Source organism: Athene noctua, chromosome 12 (genome assembly GCF_965140245.1).
Source record: "Athene noctua chromosome 12, bAthNoc1.hap1.1, whole genome shotgun sequence".
NCBI classification, from domain to species: Eukaryota; Metazoa; Chordata; class Aves; order Strigiformes; family Strigidae; genus Athene; species Athene noctua.
In genome coordinates, this window is record NC_134048.1 from 5,928,748 (window position 1) to 5,948,286 (window position 19,539).

The 19,539-nt window shown below is 39.7% G+C and overlaps 1 protein-coding gene across 1 annotated transcript in view; it reads right to left on the minus strand.

The window, feature by feature from the left end:
* Nucleotides 1–206: 206 nt before the first annotated feature.
* RANBP17 (RAN binding protein 17) overlaps nucleotides 207–19,539 on the minus strand; it is a 163,508-nt gene continuing 144,175 nt past the window's right edge. The window contains exons 26-28 of the mRNA XM_074916209.1: nucleotides 7,715–7,813; nucleotides 3,686–3,813; nucleotides 207–655 (exon numbers count right to left, since the gene is read on the minus strand). Of these exons, the coding sequence (XP_074772310.1) occupies nucleotides 559–655; nucleotides 3,686–3,813; nucleotides 7,715–7,813 (324 nt within the window). The 3' untranslated portion in view covers nucleotides 207–558. The remainder of the gene's footprint in view (nucleotides 656–3,685; nucleotides 3,814–7,714; nucleotides 7,814–19,539) is intronic.

Here is a 19,539-nt window from a genome sequence, read left to right on the forward strand (position 1 = left end):
AGCCTAAAACGCTCATTTTTAGTCTTCTACTTTGTTGCCCGCATTGTTATTAGCCACCAGTGCTGAAAAGAAATATGTAACATTTTGTAGAAAAATAGTAATTTTATTATTTCAAAAAGATGCCATATAAAATTTGTATTGGCTTTCATCTCATTTTCAAACAAGTATGACCTCAGAGTGAGTTTGTAGCTTTTAACTGATGAGATGTTACTTACTATTATGTGTAGAACTGAGAATCATTAACTGATACAAGTTTAGAAGGAATGCATATTTATTTTGTTCTTTGGTTAAGTACTGTTTCTACACCATTTCATAAAGATAAAATGACAGGATAATAAATTTTTATAAGAAAGGATGAAAACGTTCTTCAAACTAAGGGTGACTTTCCATTGTTTTCACTACTATAAATCCTTACATTTAGGCCAGAGATATAAAAAGGCAGGAGATACCTTAAAAAAATAGTTTTCACAAGTGTCAAAAATCTATCTAACAATATAGCAGGGTCCCAAAACTTTCAGAGTTGGTTTATTAGTCAGTGCTCTGTTTCCAAAGCTATTGTCAACTCATCATATCTGAACTGCTGGGATCTGAGGCCCCTTCGCTGCGCAGAGTTTCAGCTACGTCTCTTCGAAAGACAGACATATTTTGAGTGAACCTGGGAAAAAGAAAACCCAAATGTTTGGTTAAAGGAGACCTGATACTGAGAGATGTATTTCAAGAATCAGTAAAAAGAGTAACTATAATGTAAATTTTAAACTGAAGGAAAGAAGACTCACAAATAAAATCACTAGGTGCCCTCAAAAACCATTCCTATAAAATAACAATGAGGATATGAACATGTATGGGCAGCATTATAAACTCAGCCTACTAACAATGTAAAACATTTTAAAAGTCAGCTGGGAAATGAATGCAATGAGAAACCTTTCCATCTCACGTGACTCAGAACATGTCCCTTCTCCCAAATCTCCAGCAAAGGGCTCTCTGGGACATGTCCAGATGGTCGTCAAGGCCAGGCTCTCTCAGACCTACCTTCCTCCCTTGTGAGTGGTGTCAGAGTTCAACCTGTCTCTTAGTGACACGTGGTACCATCACCCATCTGGCACAGAATGAATTCACAAAAATATTCCCCAACAGTTCTCTACTGGCAGGTGTGTGGTGTGAAGCCCATCCCGTGGCATCACACCCCAGACTGAACAACTCTGACTCAGCCTGTAGGACAGCCCAAATCCCATCTACGCCCTTACCTGAGCCAAAGAGTTTGATCGCCGTTTATCACATCTCATGTATGTATTTAAGAAACCCCCCAACAAACCAAAAACAACCACACACACAAAAAGATTTTAAATGCCAGACATATGTTGCACCCTGCATTTAGGGGTTTTCAAATGTTCTTTTTGTTTGTTGCCTCTATGCTGTTCGCTTTGATTGTGTCAGACTTTGCTGGCTCACTATAGCGAAGCTAATAAAGTTTCCCCAAGAACGGCTCCTTAGGGCTCCTTCCTGCAAAGGACCGTGTGGACAGGTGCCTGCAAAACTGATGGGATCTCAGCAAAGGTCTCTTTGCAGGACCAGGGGTAATAATCCTTCCTGCCTGCCTCCACTGTACTGTACTTTATGGGTATGTCTAGCAGTAGTGTGGCAAACTGGGGCTTGCTGTGTGTGGAAATACAGGATGCAATTACGAGTTTATTTTTTATTCTGTTCATAAGTTTTTACGTTTGTGCTTATTTCCTTACTAATGGAAATTGATTTCTACTCAATTTTAAACAATCACAGTTAAAAGAAGCCTCCTGTTCCACAGAATAAATCTGAGAAGGATTACAAATCAAGAGCTGAAAACAGAAAAGCCATCGTATTAACTCATGCTGCTTGCTGGGGAAGTGATGGCTTAAAAGTCTTTCCAAGTTAGACAGGCGGATGCTACCGAGACAGACGAGCTGTTCGTTCGACCGAATTATCTCTATGCCCCTCACACCTGCACCCATCCCTCCCTGCCTGCACTTCCACAAAAGCTCTCCAAGAGCTTCCGCACCACTGCCTATTGGAGAGCACGCACAGCGCTTTGACATAAAAATCCCCTTCAAATCCATGGATATTTGAATCTAGCGTTTTGCCAAATCTAGTATTTGCTGGCAGTCCAAGTGATGGAAGCCTCTGTCCGGTCCCTGAACAGGGAGAGCACAGCACAGAGCTGGATTCCCCACACGGCCCAACTACCGCCCCTCCTGCCTGCCCGGAGGTGACCGGGGAGCTCGGCCTCCTGCCCATCCAGCTCCCTGAGCCCAGCCTGGATCATCCAACCATCCCCTCTCTGCCCTTTAGGTCTCTAGTTCTCAGAATAAGGCAGCTCAGAGAGGAGCACATCAAGGTATGTTTCTCTCAGAAAACATTATCTGAAGGACTTATTGCCTTCAATAAATATAAATAGACACACAACTAAGAAGCTATCTAGTGATGAGTTTTACTCAGTTGTTTTTTTGTTTTTTTTTTCTAAATCCTGAAGGACTGTTGAGTCAAATGAATCCCCTTGGCATTTACAGCTCTAAGAGACTATGTCCTACAGCCCGCCACTGTCAGCTCAGGTTTTCTTTGTTTTAGCAGGCATTCTCCTCCTTCCCAGTGGCTCTTTGCCTTTTCCCCAGGTTTTCTGATCATCCACAATACAAGTTACGCAGGAAGTCTGTCTGATTTATTAGTGCCACGGATGTGATCTCTGTGCTTCTCTGGGTTTGCTTCCAAATTTCCCTGTCTCTGGCTCTCATCCACAGCCAGGCCATAAGGAACTTACACCTTTAGTACCAGAATTTAATAGGAAAACGAAACAAAATTGTGGAGACTATAATTAACACAAAACTATTTAAGAATTAAACGAGTTCAACATAATTTTCACACCAACAAACAGAGAAGTCGTCAGAGAAATAAAATCACTGAGTGGTTTTAGCCATCACTTCTCTTCAAGCACCTTTCCAGTTTGTTTAAGGCTTTCCAGGAAGTTTCACAGTCTGGATTTAGATTGTGTTTCTATACTTTCAAGGTTTGCTTTGGTTGAATAATGCACATGGAAGAGAAAAATGCAGCTAGCTAGTAACAAAATGTCAGTGTGAACATTAAATGCAGACAAACTGGCCATTTCTTTTGTGACAGCTTCTATTCTGTTTTTCAAATGAGGGCAAGATTGGGTGAATTTGTGATTTATGTTAAAAAAAAGAACTCCTTGGCTCATTTACCTACAATGTGTAAGTGGCCCCACTGGATCCTTTCTCATTCTTCCGTTCCACAAGCAGTTGCCTGACCCCAACGCCAGCAAGAAAAGGCTCTGTCAGAGCAACAGCAAGGCTGGAGGCTGAAGCAAGTCTTTTATCAGAGGCATTTAAGGTTGGAAAAAGAAAGCTCTGAGGCTCACCTGCTGAAATGAGGCAGTTTTTCTCAAGTGAAAAAGCAGGAGCTACAGCCTGGAAAGCTTTTGACTTCAGGATTAAATTAGGAAATACATTTCTGACCAAGAAAAGATGTAATTATTAAATGTTCAGGCTCTCACTCTTAAGTCTAGGGATGAATTCTTTGATAGGATAACAGAACCTACAGTTGAAGGCTACCTGGAGTACTTCCTATGTTGTAATTTTTTCCAGTTACAGTTTCCATTTGTCTTTTATTTTTTCAGCTTACTTATGTGTTATGAACTTACCTGTCTCTGTTCTTTACCAAAAGGTTTTGCTCGACTCCTTCCATAAGATTTCTGAAGCACTGGTCAAGGGCTTCATGTTTGTTGTCAGGCTGGCTGGTTATCAAGGTTGCCCTCAGTTCACTGAAGTACTGTGATAGCAAAGCAGAGAATATTAAAAATGAGTTTTGGAAATTTAAACACAGTGCTACTCACCTACACCTGGAGCACTCCTGAGCAAGTGCTTCGTATGTTGCCCTCTGGGAGAGGAGTCTGGCAAACAGCACGCAGAGGTCTATCTGAACTGGGTTTCAGACGCTGCCTCCCTGAACTGCACGGGCAGTGCTTCAGCTGTATATCATGACTCACATTTAGTGGTAACTGGCGATGTGTCACTTTACCAGAGGGTCTTGGCCACCTAACCAGTTCCAGTACAGAAAGCCACTTAAGAGAGGTAGCAGAAACATCTTTGACTACTTTTCAAGTCTTCAGAATGGTGCAAATTGGTGCATTCTCTGTGGGCGGCGCTAATCACTTCAGTGCTGTGACAAGACAGACGCATTTCATTTCTTTAGAAGCTAAGTAATCTATATGATTTTCTATATTATTATTCCCATTATATTCTGGCAGATCTATAAGACTAGTTAAAATAGAATTTTTTATCACCTTCGGAAAACTTTGGTTTAGTCTAGAAATATGGAGCAGGAGGGGACCTCTAGTGTTATCCACTACCCTACTAGCACAGCCAAGCAAGCCATATAATCCTGTTCAGTCTTTATTATATTGGCTGTGTCAGTCAAAGTCTTATGGCCTTGGGCGCAAGCACATTCATAGTATAAGCACTGATACAGACAATTATTCAGAGGAGAATGAACCATTCTGATGAACTTGTCCCCAAGTACCTGGCAAAGTTTCTGAGCAGTCTGATATTGCAGTCAAGAGCAAGGAATATTGCTGGTATTCCCCAAATTTCAGGTGTATAACAAGCTAACTTGTTAAAAGTAGGCTGAAGAAGTTTTTAGCACGCAAAATTTAGTAGACTTTTGAAGTTAATGTAACACATAGGGTGTCATACAGTGTCAGAAAGCATAAAACTCTGGGATTTGTTTGCCAGATTTTTTAAAAAGGTTTTTAAAAACCTTTAACAGGTTTAAACCTGCTTAAACCTTAAACAAATCTCAAATTAAACACACATCTTTCCCATCAAAATTACAGCTCTTCTGTACACACTAAAAAATATGGGATAAAAGAAAATGCAGTAAAGCCGTAACACTAACGCTAAACCCTGACAATTTAACAGGATTATAGGAAGTATTTGCTTTAATGTCTGCTTGGCAAATTACTTGCCCTCAATCCAGTTCCTCTCAAACCAGAAACATCCTGTATTACGCATCTTTGCTGACCACTGCAGCAGTACTGGAAGTGAAGGCAGCAGCTGATCAAATAGCTGGGTCCCAAACTACTTAGGAACTCAAGACTGAAAAATCATCTGGGAGCTGGTGTAAAAGATGATAAATCTGCCTGCAACAAACATGTTCCCAGAAGCCCTATTTCAAGGTGACAAATGCAGAGTTCAGTGTAGAGAAGGCCACAACCCAGGCATCTTGTTCAGCGTCCACAAGTTGTTTTTAGAAAAGAGGTATTCCAAGAACAACTTCAGTCAGCCCCATAATGGAAAGCATTAAGAGCATCCTCCAGTAACAGCAAGGAATTACACCTCTGCCTACCATTAATGAGTACTGCATCCCATGGCACCACTGTTTCAACACCACAGAGCTGCTCTGAGCCCTGGGGTTTCTAGGGCTTCTCTGCAATAACATCACTTTCACCTGTACACTCGAGTGCCTGTCGTCTTTGGCTGAAGGACAACAGCAAGGTGGAGACAAGGTTGCTACATTATCAGGATACAGAAGCCTTTTTCTGCCAACCTCCTGTCCCTAGGATTTAAATTAAATTTGCTGCTGCAGTTCAGGATGGAAACAAAGTCAGTAGCCATGTGCAACCATCCCCTTTCATACCAGCTGATGTCTCAAAAGATTTAGCATTGTTTTAGGGTAGACTCTGAGTATGACTCCCATTTTGGCATAATTACCCCTACTGGTGCAAGCATGTATAAATCCCAATTTTTCTGAGTCCCTAACTAAACCTGATGCCTTCCCTCCGAGATGAATTATAGGCAAAGAAGATCTCATTAAAACAAAAGAAGAGAACAAGCTGTAGAACATGGTAAATGCGTGCTTGATATCTCAGGAACTGTATAGAGACAGAGACCCTACCTGAAATAAAGGAACTCATTTCCAATAAATAAACCAGCAGTGCACTGAAATGAGCCAAGAAAAGATGACTTTTACAGCCATATCTAAGTACATGTCCTACTTTTTCCGAACATGAAATAAATAACCTTGATGCAAAAGGGGCAATACAAATACTGTAAATTCTATTTCCCGTTCTCTACCCTTCCAAAAGAAATATAAAACTTGTTCATAAGTAAAGGTGCTTGTACATATCCATGTCTGCTAAGCAAAACACATAATCATTACAACTAGTCTAATTTCAGCAAAAAGAACATTCTGCCAGTCACAAATTTATTCCTTATGATTTACAGCTCCATGGTTTTATCTTCAAGTGAAATATTTAATTTCTTCTTATACTGAAGCATCAAAACCACATAATTAATATGTAGTCAGGCTAATACTTAAATGCTATAAATCAGAAGCATTATATAAACAAAAGTGTCGTCTTGAACAAGATTGGGAATGCACAAAACTACTTATTTCCCACTTTTATAATGATGCAGTGACTCAGAGCAGATAGAAAATGATTAGTTTTCCTCCCAAAGTAGGAAATATTGCTTCCATCTGTAAAGTATAATATTGTGATGTCATAAAGTTTTCCTAAACACTGAATTTGCCCTTATTCCCTCTCAATCATTTTAAAAGAACTGCTCTCTCTTATAGAGCTTGGATTTAAATCACAATAACACACCAAGAAGATGAATGACAGTGCTATTGGATATGGCTAAAATTGGATCCTTCAGCACAGGTGAATGATGAGACAGCGCTTCTCTTCTTGATATATTTTCTTCTTCTATTAGTTTCCTTCCATAGCTGGGATTTCAGTTTGAATTTTAATGTATGCGGTTGCTGCTAATCTTAGTGTCTTATTTTTTTCCAGCACCCTCTTATTGTATAGACAATTCATTCTCCAAAGCAGTAATACACTGAGGCTTGTGACTGCCCAAGAGATAAAGCAATTCAGAATAAAGTTAGAGCTGGCTCTGAAGTATGGTGAATACAACAGGTCAATATCTTTAGAAACAATGCCTTACCGTACAAAAAATGCACACATTTAGATCAACTCTCATTCATTTACTCAGATGGTTTCCATTTCAGACAATATTGTCTCTATTAAGTCACCAGGGAAACATGATGGGTATATCCAAATTCACAGTTTCAGATTTTATTGAAAGGGCAAATTGCAGAGTATTTCCTGGTTTACAGAATCTGCCACAGATGTACACAATCCAAATTGCAATCAATGCAAGTACTTAAGTGTAAGCGCTCGGATAATACCCCCCAAAGCTAGTTGTTCCTGTGAAACCTTTCAGAAAAAGAAATCGGTTAACTATTTTTCTAGGAAGCATTTTTTCTGATGCGATTTCCACAGTGTTCTTGTTTCATATTTCTACCTAAAAGACAGATAAGCTTGCATAACTTCTATTCATGCTTAATTCTGGAAAAGCGAAGACATACAACTTCTTAGAAAAAAGGTAATTATATACTTGCATAATCTAAGATTGGGTGTAAAAGTTGCAGCAAAAGTTTGAGAGGATTCTTCATCAAAATGAAGCCACTCAGCCTCTGTGAACTGATTTGTAAAATTCTTACGCAGTACATGAGCTGAACCCTACTCTCTGCTCTTAATGTGAGCGTACCCAAAGAAACAGATGGAGGATTTGAAGGGCAACAGGCAGCTTTGTTCTGTGTGAAGTAATTATTTCAACTAGTTGGGCATGTGAAGACTGAATTTGTTGGGAGTTTCTTAAATACTCACTTTCTCATTGAGAAGAATAAGTCCAAGCAGCGGTCTTGACACAGACCATTGGTTTCTGCAGTCTTCAAAAATGATGGTATTCATTAGGATTGACATCATCTGAAAGAAAATTCAGGCAGTTCACATGAATATGGATACCATTGTTATACTGCGTGATGTGATGAGAAGAAAAATTTAATGAAACCTTCACTAACCATGCTGAAATCACTGAGATTTCATGTATGAGCATGATATTGCAAAAGACATTCTTCCAAACAAGGATTTCCATAACCAAAGTTACCAGGGGAAGAAAGTTAAAGAAAACGAACATCAAAGCTTGGCTCTAAAGAAAAAGTTGAAAATAAAACAGGTATCAATTGAGATTCAGAGCTGTGTTTATTTAAGGTACAGGCTTTGACTTTACTACAGGGATTTTCCCCACTGTCACACTACTTCTAAGAGAGCAATACATGTGCAACCAGTAATCTGTATTAGTTTCAGATTAATCCCTAGCTGCCCTTCCAGATTCTGGTTCTCTGACATCCATCTTTCTTTGTGTATGACACTGCAAGGCATTTAAAGAGAACACATCCTATTTTGATGAAGGCAATCATGACTACTGCAAGAAGTCTATAAATCCATACCATTTCCATTGCAGTCACAAATCCAGTAAAATTTTAGACACTTTACTTCTGTGACTTACTTTACAGAGCTCTACAGCAGGGATAAAGCCACTTCATCAACTTTATAAAGCACTGAGATCTATCAACTCATACAATTAAGTTCTGTTGGCACCCAAACAGAAGCTACATAATTCACTTTGCTCGTTGGCTGGCATGTAACCAGAGCCTTTAGCTAATGCCACATGGAGTATTCTTCCTCTGAGGCCTCTTCTGGTCTTGCTGTGCTTCTATACCTCTGGTGTGTCTAGCTAGGAAGGGTAGGACTTATTTTAGGGATTGGCACAATTTTTGTAAAAAGAAATTACAAAATAACTATAGAATCTATTTAAAGATAAAATGCTTTAAGATATCCTTGAGATATGTTAGTCCAAAATGCCAAAGGCCACAACATATATAAACCTAAAAACTTTACTCCGAGATTAAACAGAGTGAAAATTTGTAAAATGTCACCAGTAAATAGTTTGACTCACATTTATAAAATATCTACACCCTAAAACCAAACATAGAGGAAGTAGAAAATCATTAAATCCTTTCTTCTAGGCCAATCAGTAGCTATGAGCAGGGTCCCCAGAGACCTGCCACACTGCAAACTAGCCTGTAATAACTGACCAAGGCAAAGTCAAACAGCATGTTTCACTAAATGGAAAAGATGAATCCTAGCACTACAAATCACCTGGAACAGAGATATCCACAAATCATTTCAGCTTTCAGGCTAGGAACATACGGTCTGGCGTGGGAAAGGCCAATTCTTCATCTGACTTCACCGTTTCTGTATCAGGCAAACTATCTTCAATTACTCATAGGACAAAACCAGTTCTATACTGCTTTGGAACCACTGTAAACAATTCAAAACCTCTGCATGAGCACTAACAGGGGCTTGTTTTCCAAACATGAAGAATAATTGCAACTCTTTGGAATTCATTCATCACCGAGTTTTCATCTCCATAGCTTGTAACAAAGCCAGCTGTTAGGACAGAAGCATTTTTAAAGTAATTAAGCAAACTCACTCAAGCTGTGATTTAGTCAGAGCACCACAACAACTGACATAACCATATTTTTTAGAAAAAGTGCTATGCATGTAGAGAGACTTTCAGTGTGATGCTTAACCTAAAAAGGGCACACTTAGAGACAAGTTCACAACTGACCCAGAGGGAACGTGCCACCTCTTCAAATTCTAGCTTTATTAAACAACTCATGAGGATATCTTTAAGGTCTCTAGCCCAGAATTGCTACTAAATTGCAATGAACTGTAAAGCAAACGTTTTAGGAAACGTTTTGGCCTAAATATGGAGGTAGACCAAAATGTGCAAAATTCACCTGGGAAACACTTACTTGTCTCTGTGAGTAAGTAGTACAGACAGTACTGAAATAAGCAAGGAATATGATGGATGTTACAATTCATAAAAAAAAAGCCAATATAAAGGAAACCATGTAACAAGAACTATTAATTACATGTTTTGATATCACCCAACCAGGACAGGAAACAGTGAAAACCTCCCTCCCACTCCTGAGCTTTTCCCTGGACAAGATCCTACCATCAAACATTTTTAATTCCACTTCTGACTCTCAAGGATTAATGAAAGAGAATCCTTTTAGAAATCATTAGCTGTGCAGGGAACACCACTCTATGTCTGTTTCCTTCATGGGTCAACCCATTCCTTCCAGCTAAACTAGGCAGTTACAACGCTGCTTAACGCTTTCACACAAAGTTACCTCTGTCTGAAGGAACTGCTGGGACTAGTGGTACCACTGCACTAATATGAACCAGGCTGTAACATCTCCCTGTGAACTCTCTGGAACAGCGATTAATGCCTCTCACAAAGTTATGTAAGTTTATTACTTGTAGAGGTGGACAAGTTGGACTCTTATTGTGTTGTCTTTGCAGATGTCTTAAGGCATCCCGCTTCTTGCAAAGATTAAAAAAAAGATCATCAAGGTGTATGGCTCCGCATTAAAATCTGCATGTATACCATTGGAGTAAACCTATCTATCATATCAAGACCTCTGCTGGAGGTTGTCAGGACTGCATAACAGCACAGGCAGAAGACAATCAGCAATTACTGAGCCTAATTCCACCAAGATGACTGGTCCCAAAATCTACAGTAACAGCCTTAAACTTCCTTTTCCTGTTTTCTGTGTTTCTCTCTCACAACTATTGCTGCTGCTTTCTTTTACTTTGTAGCTTTGGTTTCCTGTGCTACTTCTGCATGAGCCTACAGCAAGCTGTTTGCATTCCAGATCCTTCTTTGTTTTACAGTGCTGCTGACACACTCCAGGAGAGATTGCACTGGCAAACAAGCGCTGGGAGACCACCCCTGCTGGAATGAACTTCTGTCTAAGAGAGGCAGCCTGCACAGATTCATCTGCAAGGCAATAGAGCCCGTCTAGACAAGGCTCGTGCTACTTTATAATGAAGCTGTGCCTCAGCAAACAGCATGTTTACTGGTGAGGTACCAGACTTTAACTCCTTCTCAGGCAGAGGTATCAGGCTTTCATTTAATTTCACTAATTCTCCCTCTCCCGATGCCCCTCTACTGTTTTCACATATTATAGAACAGCTTCTTCTTACATTGACAAATGACATCCACAGCTTCCTTCTTCAGACCTCATGATTTGACTCTGTTGTAATCAGGAGAAACAGGTCAACCCACACAGGAAAGAATTTCAAGATACTTGACACCCAGCTCCATATATATGCCCATTTTTGTTGCTCCCCTGAGCTGTTCAGGTCATGAAGGGACTGAAACTCTTTTAAGCTTCTGAAGGAGGCTCTGAGATTATGTGCCTCCTCTGTCGTATTTCACTTGCTGACACACATTTACATATATTTGTATTTATGATGGCAACACGTACAGAAATTATAACTGCAATTTTCTGAAGACGATATCTTACCCAATAACATCAACAAATGAGGAGATGGATGCAGTTATGTGGCCAGCACCACTGCCCCAGAGCAACCCTGCGTGCTCCCAGCTAGACCCAGTACACGAGCAAGCATTCAGCAGCTAACAGCAGCAGCACCATCTGCATTTTTATTTCACTTGTTTCGAGAACTGCAAAGCATTTCCCAGATGTTAGTCAGCTCCAAAGAGTGCCACTGAGGTACATCAGCATTCCTATCACATTTTACAGAGGGGCTGACTGAGGAACAAGGTCTGTATGCAAAGCCACAGTGATACAGACTGGGCCTGGGGCAGCCCCTCAACTTTCTCAGCTTTCAGCCATCACCCAACCTTGGTCATGCTGTTGCTGGAGACCTGCTGTCCCTCTCACTGGGCAGCAGAAGCAGCTGGTGGGGTTCAGGTGGACTCGCATCTATTTAGCATGCAGGAAAGCCCGTGCTATGGCACACCCTCCTCGCTCCACCTTTGCCAGAAGTCTCATCATCTAACTGGAGGTCACAAAGCCACTCAATGGCAAAACAAAGCATAGAGCACAGAAGCAGAATTGATCAAGCATACGGATTTTTTGTTTTCTAGGTGGAAAACACCCTATTGGTAGAAACAAACATTTTGCTTCCAGAAAATGATTTCTCAGCTCCTGCCACAGACCCACTGCAGTGCAGCGGTGCTCCAGCTGCTGGGGCAGCTGCCCAAGGCATGGGGCAGACAAGTCCTCATGCTGACTCAGGCAGAAAACAAGGTCTCAAAGTGGGGAAAAAGACATTAAAAAGGAAGGGGGTGGAGGAACAGATAATCTATTTCTATTTAGTTCAAAACAGCAACCTTTCTTCTGTTCTCTTACTTTAAACAGGACATCCCTTTATCTGGTTCAATAATGTTTCTCCTGACACATTTGTTCTTTACAAAAGGAACTATTGACGGAACAGGTAAGAATAAAGAACTGTTCTTCCAATAAATTAATTCTTCAGAGCTTCTCTTCCTTCAGAGCCTCTTTCTTTCTTGTGTGGAGGAGGAAAATGTTGGTCAAGATAACCCTCGTTATGAAAACTTTTTCTAAAGAAAGCTGGAAAAGAAGCTGGCTTTCCATTAAAAGGCTTTTTTTGCTGCTCCATGTTATCAATAGAGAGCACTTGCGTCATTGCAGGTCCTGTAACTCATTCCTCTCTCCCATATGTTGGGATGAATATTTTATTCTGCTGCAACTAATCACATTTAAACATAAAGAACATTATATTAACAGCAGAGACAGCAGTATGTATTCCTTTACAAAGGATTTAGAATAGCAAAGAACATGTACAGCTTTTAATCAAACACTTGTGTTGTAATAACACCCCTTTTTTCCCATTCAGATCTGAAAAAGATTCAGATTTTTTCATTGTTTAGCATACAAAATTTGGTAGGTTTTTATAGCTCTACCTTCAGACAGTCTGCTCTTAATTTAGGAGCTGTGATTATTAATTTAAATGTCCTTTGGAGTTCTCGGTTCTTTCATCATCAATTCTTCCCGTATCAATAAACGGATCATCATTTACTAATAATACTAGGAGATTTAAATGCTCCAAGATTATTAAATACCTTAAATTTTAATCTGTTGTTTTAAAATATTTATTTTACTAGAAAGCCTAACTTTCACATTCATATTTTCCATGTTCGCTAAAATTTCCAGATGAAGTAAGAAAACGAAAGCCTTTATTTATTATGAAATGAGAACCAGTCCATTATTTCTGAACTAAAAATATTTAACTGTCAGAAACAGCGAGTCAGTTGAGATTTGCAGTATATATGAGTTTAAGAATCATGCATCTTGTCCCCCTGCATTATGAAATTACATTAGACGAATAAAGAGCTTTAAACAAGTTGTTCCAGAGCAGCAGAAGCACGGAAGGCTGGTGCTGTGGCTGACGTGGGCAGCCTTGATCTCCAGCACTGAATAATGGGCTGAGTTACATTACAGCAGCTTTCCTTCTGGAGAACCTCTCAACCCTCTCCCACCCTGTTGCTAATTTTCATTACATGTATAGGAAGAGGGGAGGAGTTGTGGAAGGAGGGAGGGTGGGACAGAGACAAGAGGGCATTAGACAGAAAACACAGGCAGTCCATGAAAACGGGCTAATGCAACCACAGAGCTCTTTTCAACAGCCTCTCTGCTCTGTGCCTTCTCAGCTACCCCCAGACCAAGCTTTTCTTTCAGCCTGTATAGGCTAGATTCCTCCAGATACCTGCTCGCAGAATATAGCATTTCACCCTATTTATATGTACTTCCACTACATATATTTAAATAAACATTAGTAACTGAAATTTCATGATTCAACAGCTGAAGCTTAAAGTTGTGAGCGACCCAGTCGTGTATCTCCATTTGGAATAGTTCAATTTGCTTTGGCCTTTTCGTTTCATGAAAAATTAAGGTATAAATGGCTGAAAAAAATCCAATCCTGGTGTTAGGACAAGGCATCTGGGTGACAAACATCATCTAGTATATGCCTGCAGCTGATGGACTGAAACATAACTTAAGTGTATCTTTCACAGGGTATTCCTACCAGTTAAACAGTATGTGCTGCTGGGATACAAGTCTTTTTTCCCAGTGTTCAGAAGGGATGGAAAAGGGATGGCTGTAGGTATGAGAAAGGTGCAGTTACGGGGAGCATGGAATTCTGGCATTTCCCTGGGTATGTCTTTAGAACTGGCCAAAGGGCTCAGTATGGGAGATTCACTTGAAGTAGGCCCAAATCATGAGCCAGCAGAAATAATCATAAAATAAGCTTGTACCAATTTATGTCAAACCTGACTTTCAGATACAAAGACAAACATGAGGACATACTCAAAAGGATACATTTAGGATGACAGCTTAAGGCACCTTCAATGTGCCCATTAATTTACTACACCAGATCCACTGCAGTTTTCTATTATTTCACTGTTAAACTGTCGTATGTTAATAGCACAATAACACAGACCAGTAGTGCAAAGTGCACTTTTCAAAGCTAAGGCTTACTTTCATCATTTCCTACCTTTGGCCAGTAGAACTGCCTTTCAAGCAGTCGACGGCATCACAAAGCAGATGTTTGTGCTACATGAGGGAGTAACTGCAACAGAGCTGGAACACAGGCGGCAGCTACATCCTGCACACGAGCTGTTCACAGCCAAAGATTTTGCCCTATGCTAGCACATTCTCAAAAGCAATTTTATTATCTTCCCTCTAATTTGAGGACATATTCTAACATGACAGAACGTGTCCTTTTCAAATTACAGTTGCATCTGAATTTTTTATGTGAAGGACTGTAATATTCAGGGGTCCACTCTCACCTATCAGAACTGAGTCCATCTATCCTAAGGGAGACCATGCTCCTGGGTGAGCTCCATCAGGGATGGAGAAGAGATGCCAGCTGGCTGCTGCAGACTCACCTATAGCAAAGCAGTAAGTCTCATGGGATGGAGCAGTTTCACCTAGTCTAAAGGGGTGGTACATTGAATACTGGAAGTGGAACAGTTAACTGCAGCAACACTGAAAATGTCTGATGAATGAAATACCTCCTCTTTCTGCAGGGAGGGGGGGATACATTTCATTAATTATTACCTTCCAGGGTGTGCTGACTTGCTTCTGTCTGTGCTGAATTTCATGTAAACCCTCTGTTGAATGTCGCATACTCATATGCTGCCTGAAGTGCTAGATTTTGTATTTGGGTATCTGGTGTAGCTGACAGATGTTTACAAACTCGTGTATCTGCACAGCTTCTTTCTGCCTATCCATCTGTGCTCCCTGATAGACAGAAAATTATTCCACCTCAGGCTGGAATAATTTAAGATTGTGACATCAACCCTTAATCTGCATTTTTTAGCTGGTAGCATTCAGAGATTTTCAGTTATGGATATCAGGGTGTCATTTTAAATTAACCTAAACTGTTTATTTAAGATTCAGCCACTTCTAAACAAGTGACCATAAGTATACAGCATTACAGCTGTTTTAAAAGATGACAGAACTGTAATTAACTGGGACTTTTGGAATGCACAGCCTGCCATAATTTGTAACACAAACTTCAGTTTGGTTTGGTGTCAGAGAAGCCTTAGGTCTTTAAAAATCTTAGAAAAAATTAATACACATTCCCCTCTGCTTTTAGCAGTATATGAAGCAGCAGCTAGGTTCAGGTCTTTACAAACTCAGTTAGTTTTATCTCAGAAGATCCTTAAGCATTTTTTCCAGTCCACATGGTGAGTCTCTCCCTTTTTTGCACAGCCAGCACTCTTACCTGAGAGGTGACAGAGGATGCAGTTGGTGTCTGCTACCAGCATCTCTGACCAAATGACTAGTTACAGATTACTCAACCTTTCTGGAAGAACAGCAGTTTCACCTACAACACCTTCCAGCGAGAGTCTTTCTTCAAGAATGTAAATGGTCCTGTGTCTAAATCTTTTCAATCTTCCCCTGAACCGACACTAGGATTTAGAGCATGTATCTTCTTTGAATTCCTTAAACATGAGCCATCACCCTTCTCTTCTTCAGCTCCTGAGAAATTCACCAGTGCCTTCCCTTGCATCAAGTGGTGCGAGCTGAAGCACAAAAGCAGCAGGGGATTTTCAGCGTTGCACCGGGATTTCAGCACAGGAATTGGGATCTTTGCCTGCTGGATTGTTAGTTTTCTAAGATCTCTATTACAGGAAGGTCTTCCAAAATGCCAAACAAGTGGGGAGGGAAGACAAGGTTGGAAAATACTATTACTAGAAAAATAAAATAGTTTAGTCCAAAACCAATCTGAAGCTAATCTCAAACTTAATCTACAAAAATGTTCTAGAAATGTAAAAAGCTGCATACGGAGGGAAAGGTTGAGCATGAGATCAGCTCTAAAACCTCCAGCCAAGGAACTTGAAGCACACTGAGCGTGAGCTTATCCCCGGACATGAACAAGACTCATGCTGACACTGAGTGGAAGCGTGTCCTGTGCAACCCTTAGGGACACAACCAGCACACGCCAAGGAGCTGTCCTTAAACTGGGCTTACATTTGCACTCACCTTCCAGTCAACTCCAGCCCAGCATCTACCACATAATCCACCTGGCCTTGCAGCAACACTAAGAGATTTGTAGATCTCTTACAAGAGCCCTGATGTTGCTTGCCACAAGGCAGCTGGGATTTGCAGGCAGCTTGAGCGTGGGCTCAAACCATGTGGATGTCTGCCAGAAGCAGACCCAGAGGCATCCCCCACACAGCAACAGTAACCACTAGTACAGAGAAAATTAGAACCAGGGTAATTATTTTACCCATATTTACCTTAGTTTAGCACTACTACAGAGATAATCAGCAGGGACAGGGAAGCAGGCCGGGCTTTTAAATCACACCTTGAAGGAAATCACTATTCCTCTAACCACTATTCAAGGGTCGTCCATAAACCAAAGTGACCTACTCTCTACTGGAGCTGAGCAGTGTACCAGCATAGAATTTAAAAAGCCTAATCTGAGTATTAATTACTCATTGCCTAACAGATTTCAAGCCTCTTCTGTTTTCAAACTGTTCATAAATTGAATCTAATTTCTTCTGCAGAACAATTAAAAGTATTTTTGTTAGCCTGATGAACTGGACTGTAACCAAAGCTATTGCAAATAAACACAAAAGAAAGATGATAAAGATGGTAATAAGCATATTGCTACTGTGTCCTGAATAGTCACCAACACTTCTTAGTGAATATCATCTTTCACAACAACAACAAAGGGTAAGAGCACAAGGCTATTTCATGCAGTCATCAAAACAAAATGCACTGAATATTATATTTCATACTAAATACATTACCCTGGCAGTTTGACACTCAACATTTCAATAGATATTGCGTCTCTCTAACATTCTGCCTGAATTTCTGCAGATGGACTTTTAAGTATCAATGGAAGATTACTTTACTTGTCATGCTAAAAAGATTTTAAAGAATGGTTGCACACACTTCATTTTTAATTTTTTTTCTTTTCTTTTTTTTTTTTTTTTTTAAAGGGAAGCGAATCATAAATTCAGAAACACAGTTATACTGAAAGGTCAAATCCCATGTTGTGTAGTAGTCCTTTGTGTGTAGCGCTCTTTCAATAGCTAAACTATCTTGTCTCTGATGTGCCCAGCAAAGCTGGGATTTGGATCAATTTGCTCAAGTTAAACTAAGCTAACCTAAACTATGCTAAGCTAAACTAACAGTGTTCCCAAATCTTATCAATCTGTTGAGATATTGGCATTTTTTTTAAAGAGTATTTTTTTTTAATTTTTAAACTGTGCAGGTTCCTGGAGACATGTAAATACACAAGAATCTAAGTTTTCAGTAAAAAACCTCAAGTAAACAAAGGGGAAAAAGCCCAACAAACTAAGTTTCTGAATCTTACCATTTCAGAAGACACCCTGAGCACACAAATATTTCTCCAGATCACAAACAAACAAAACTGACAGTAATTTATTAGCCTGGGAAAAACTTGGATTTTGAGGTTCAATTCTGGAATCCTGAAAATCAGAAATCTGCCAAGGTTGAGTGGGACACATATTTAGTATATGCCAGTCATCAGAAAGTTTTTTGCAACAAATCAGCCCTTTTCACCTGACACATACCTTTTCATTTGCTCAAAATGAGCACTGACTAGGTCAGAATGCCGCAGCAATTGCCTCATCAAACACCAGATCTCTATACAAGCATCATCTCATCTGCTATAAGCTTCGATGGGCCACTGCTAGCATATCCAACAGCAATTAAGCATCCTTGTAAGCCGCTGCTATTCTAGGATTTTAAATTCTAAATTTGATTTTTTTTTTTTTTTTTTCTTTTTAGAATGGGGGCAGGGAAGGTGTGTGTTCACTGAAAGCAAGTTTCATTACTCACATGGCAAATCTGCCAGTAGCAGATCATGGAATGGACTGTTACCTTTCCCTATCCATTTTGTAAAGATATTGCTTTCTTTCCAGACTGCAAGCATCACTTCTAACTGGATTTTGAATTATAATGTGAACTTTACAAAATTATTGGTGCTATTCATATCGCTAGTTAGATTCTATGGAATGGCAATATTTTTTGCCCTTCCCCAAACCAGCACCTCTTAGTGTTTTATATAAAACAACCATGGCCAGCAGAAATCGAACATTTCCAAGTAATGTAAAGTATTACATTGCACTGAGTAAACAAGGAATAAAACATTTTTATACTTCTCCTTAAACTTATTTGCTTTTTGAAAATATTTATGCAGCACAGAAGACACGAAGTTATTGAGAAATACAGCCAGTTCCTCTTCTTTAATTGAAACATTTATGCTTTTTGTTCTGCTAGCAAAAAGCAATGAACGGTAATAATGCAAGATAAATATACAAGAAACTTATAGATATGATTGTAGAACAACATCATCCTAATGTTTTCATTTAATTACCCTGAAATGTATTCTATTTAATATTCATTACTCAAAAGCCAATTTAAAAGAGAAAGAGGTGAAGGGACTTATTCAGAAAGACGGACTGTCATTCACTGCAATAGTTATCTAATATACAGAAGTTAATAAAGCAGATTAATCTACAAGTCCCTTTAAGCCATCACTGAGTTTAGAACAACTGCCTCTTTGACCTCTAACCCTCCCGCTGTGCACCAGTAGCAGGTGCCAGCTGCACTAAAATTATGGCTGACGCGTTTTAAGGCAAAGTCTTTTCTTACTTTGCTTCTGACCAGCAGCTGACCCTGTAGGAACGATTGTTTCATGTGCTGGCCTAAAGGCTACATAAACCAGTAACTGATAAACAAAAGCATACATACACCAGCTGCCTAGCCTGAGGGTGCACATCCAACACTGACACCTCTAGCAGTTTGTGCTGCAAGCCGAAACGCCGCTTTTTGTTTCCACACATGAATTCTGTACAATACTTGTTACTTCGCGGAACTAAACTTCTCTCCATCCCCAAAACTGTTTGTGTAAACTATAGCACAGCTTGGATGATTAAGAGGAGATTCCCAATTTGATTTAGCACCATTATTAAGAGCGTGAAATCTTCAGATACATCACTAATGATGATGTATTTTAACATTAAAAGTCTTAAAATCAAATTACTCAATTCACATGATGACGAATCACAACAAGGCTTTAAACAAAGCAGAATTAGAAAAGACACTGAGCTCATTAATATTTTTGATTTCTTAATTGACAGCATTCATGTTAGTGATAGCTATACATTTAGCAATATACTTGAGACTGAGGCTGCTGCTGCCTTTATGCACGTGCAGTAAAAAGTACGTGTAAAAGAGAAGTAACCATAGTTTTCATTAAGATAA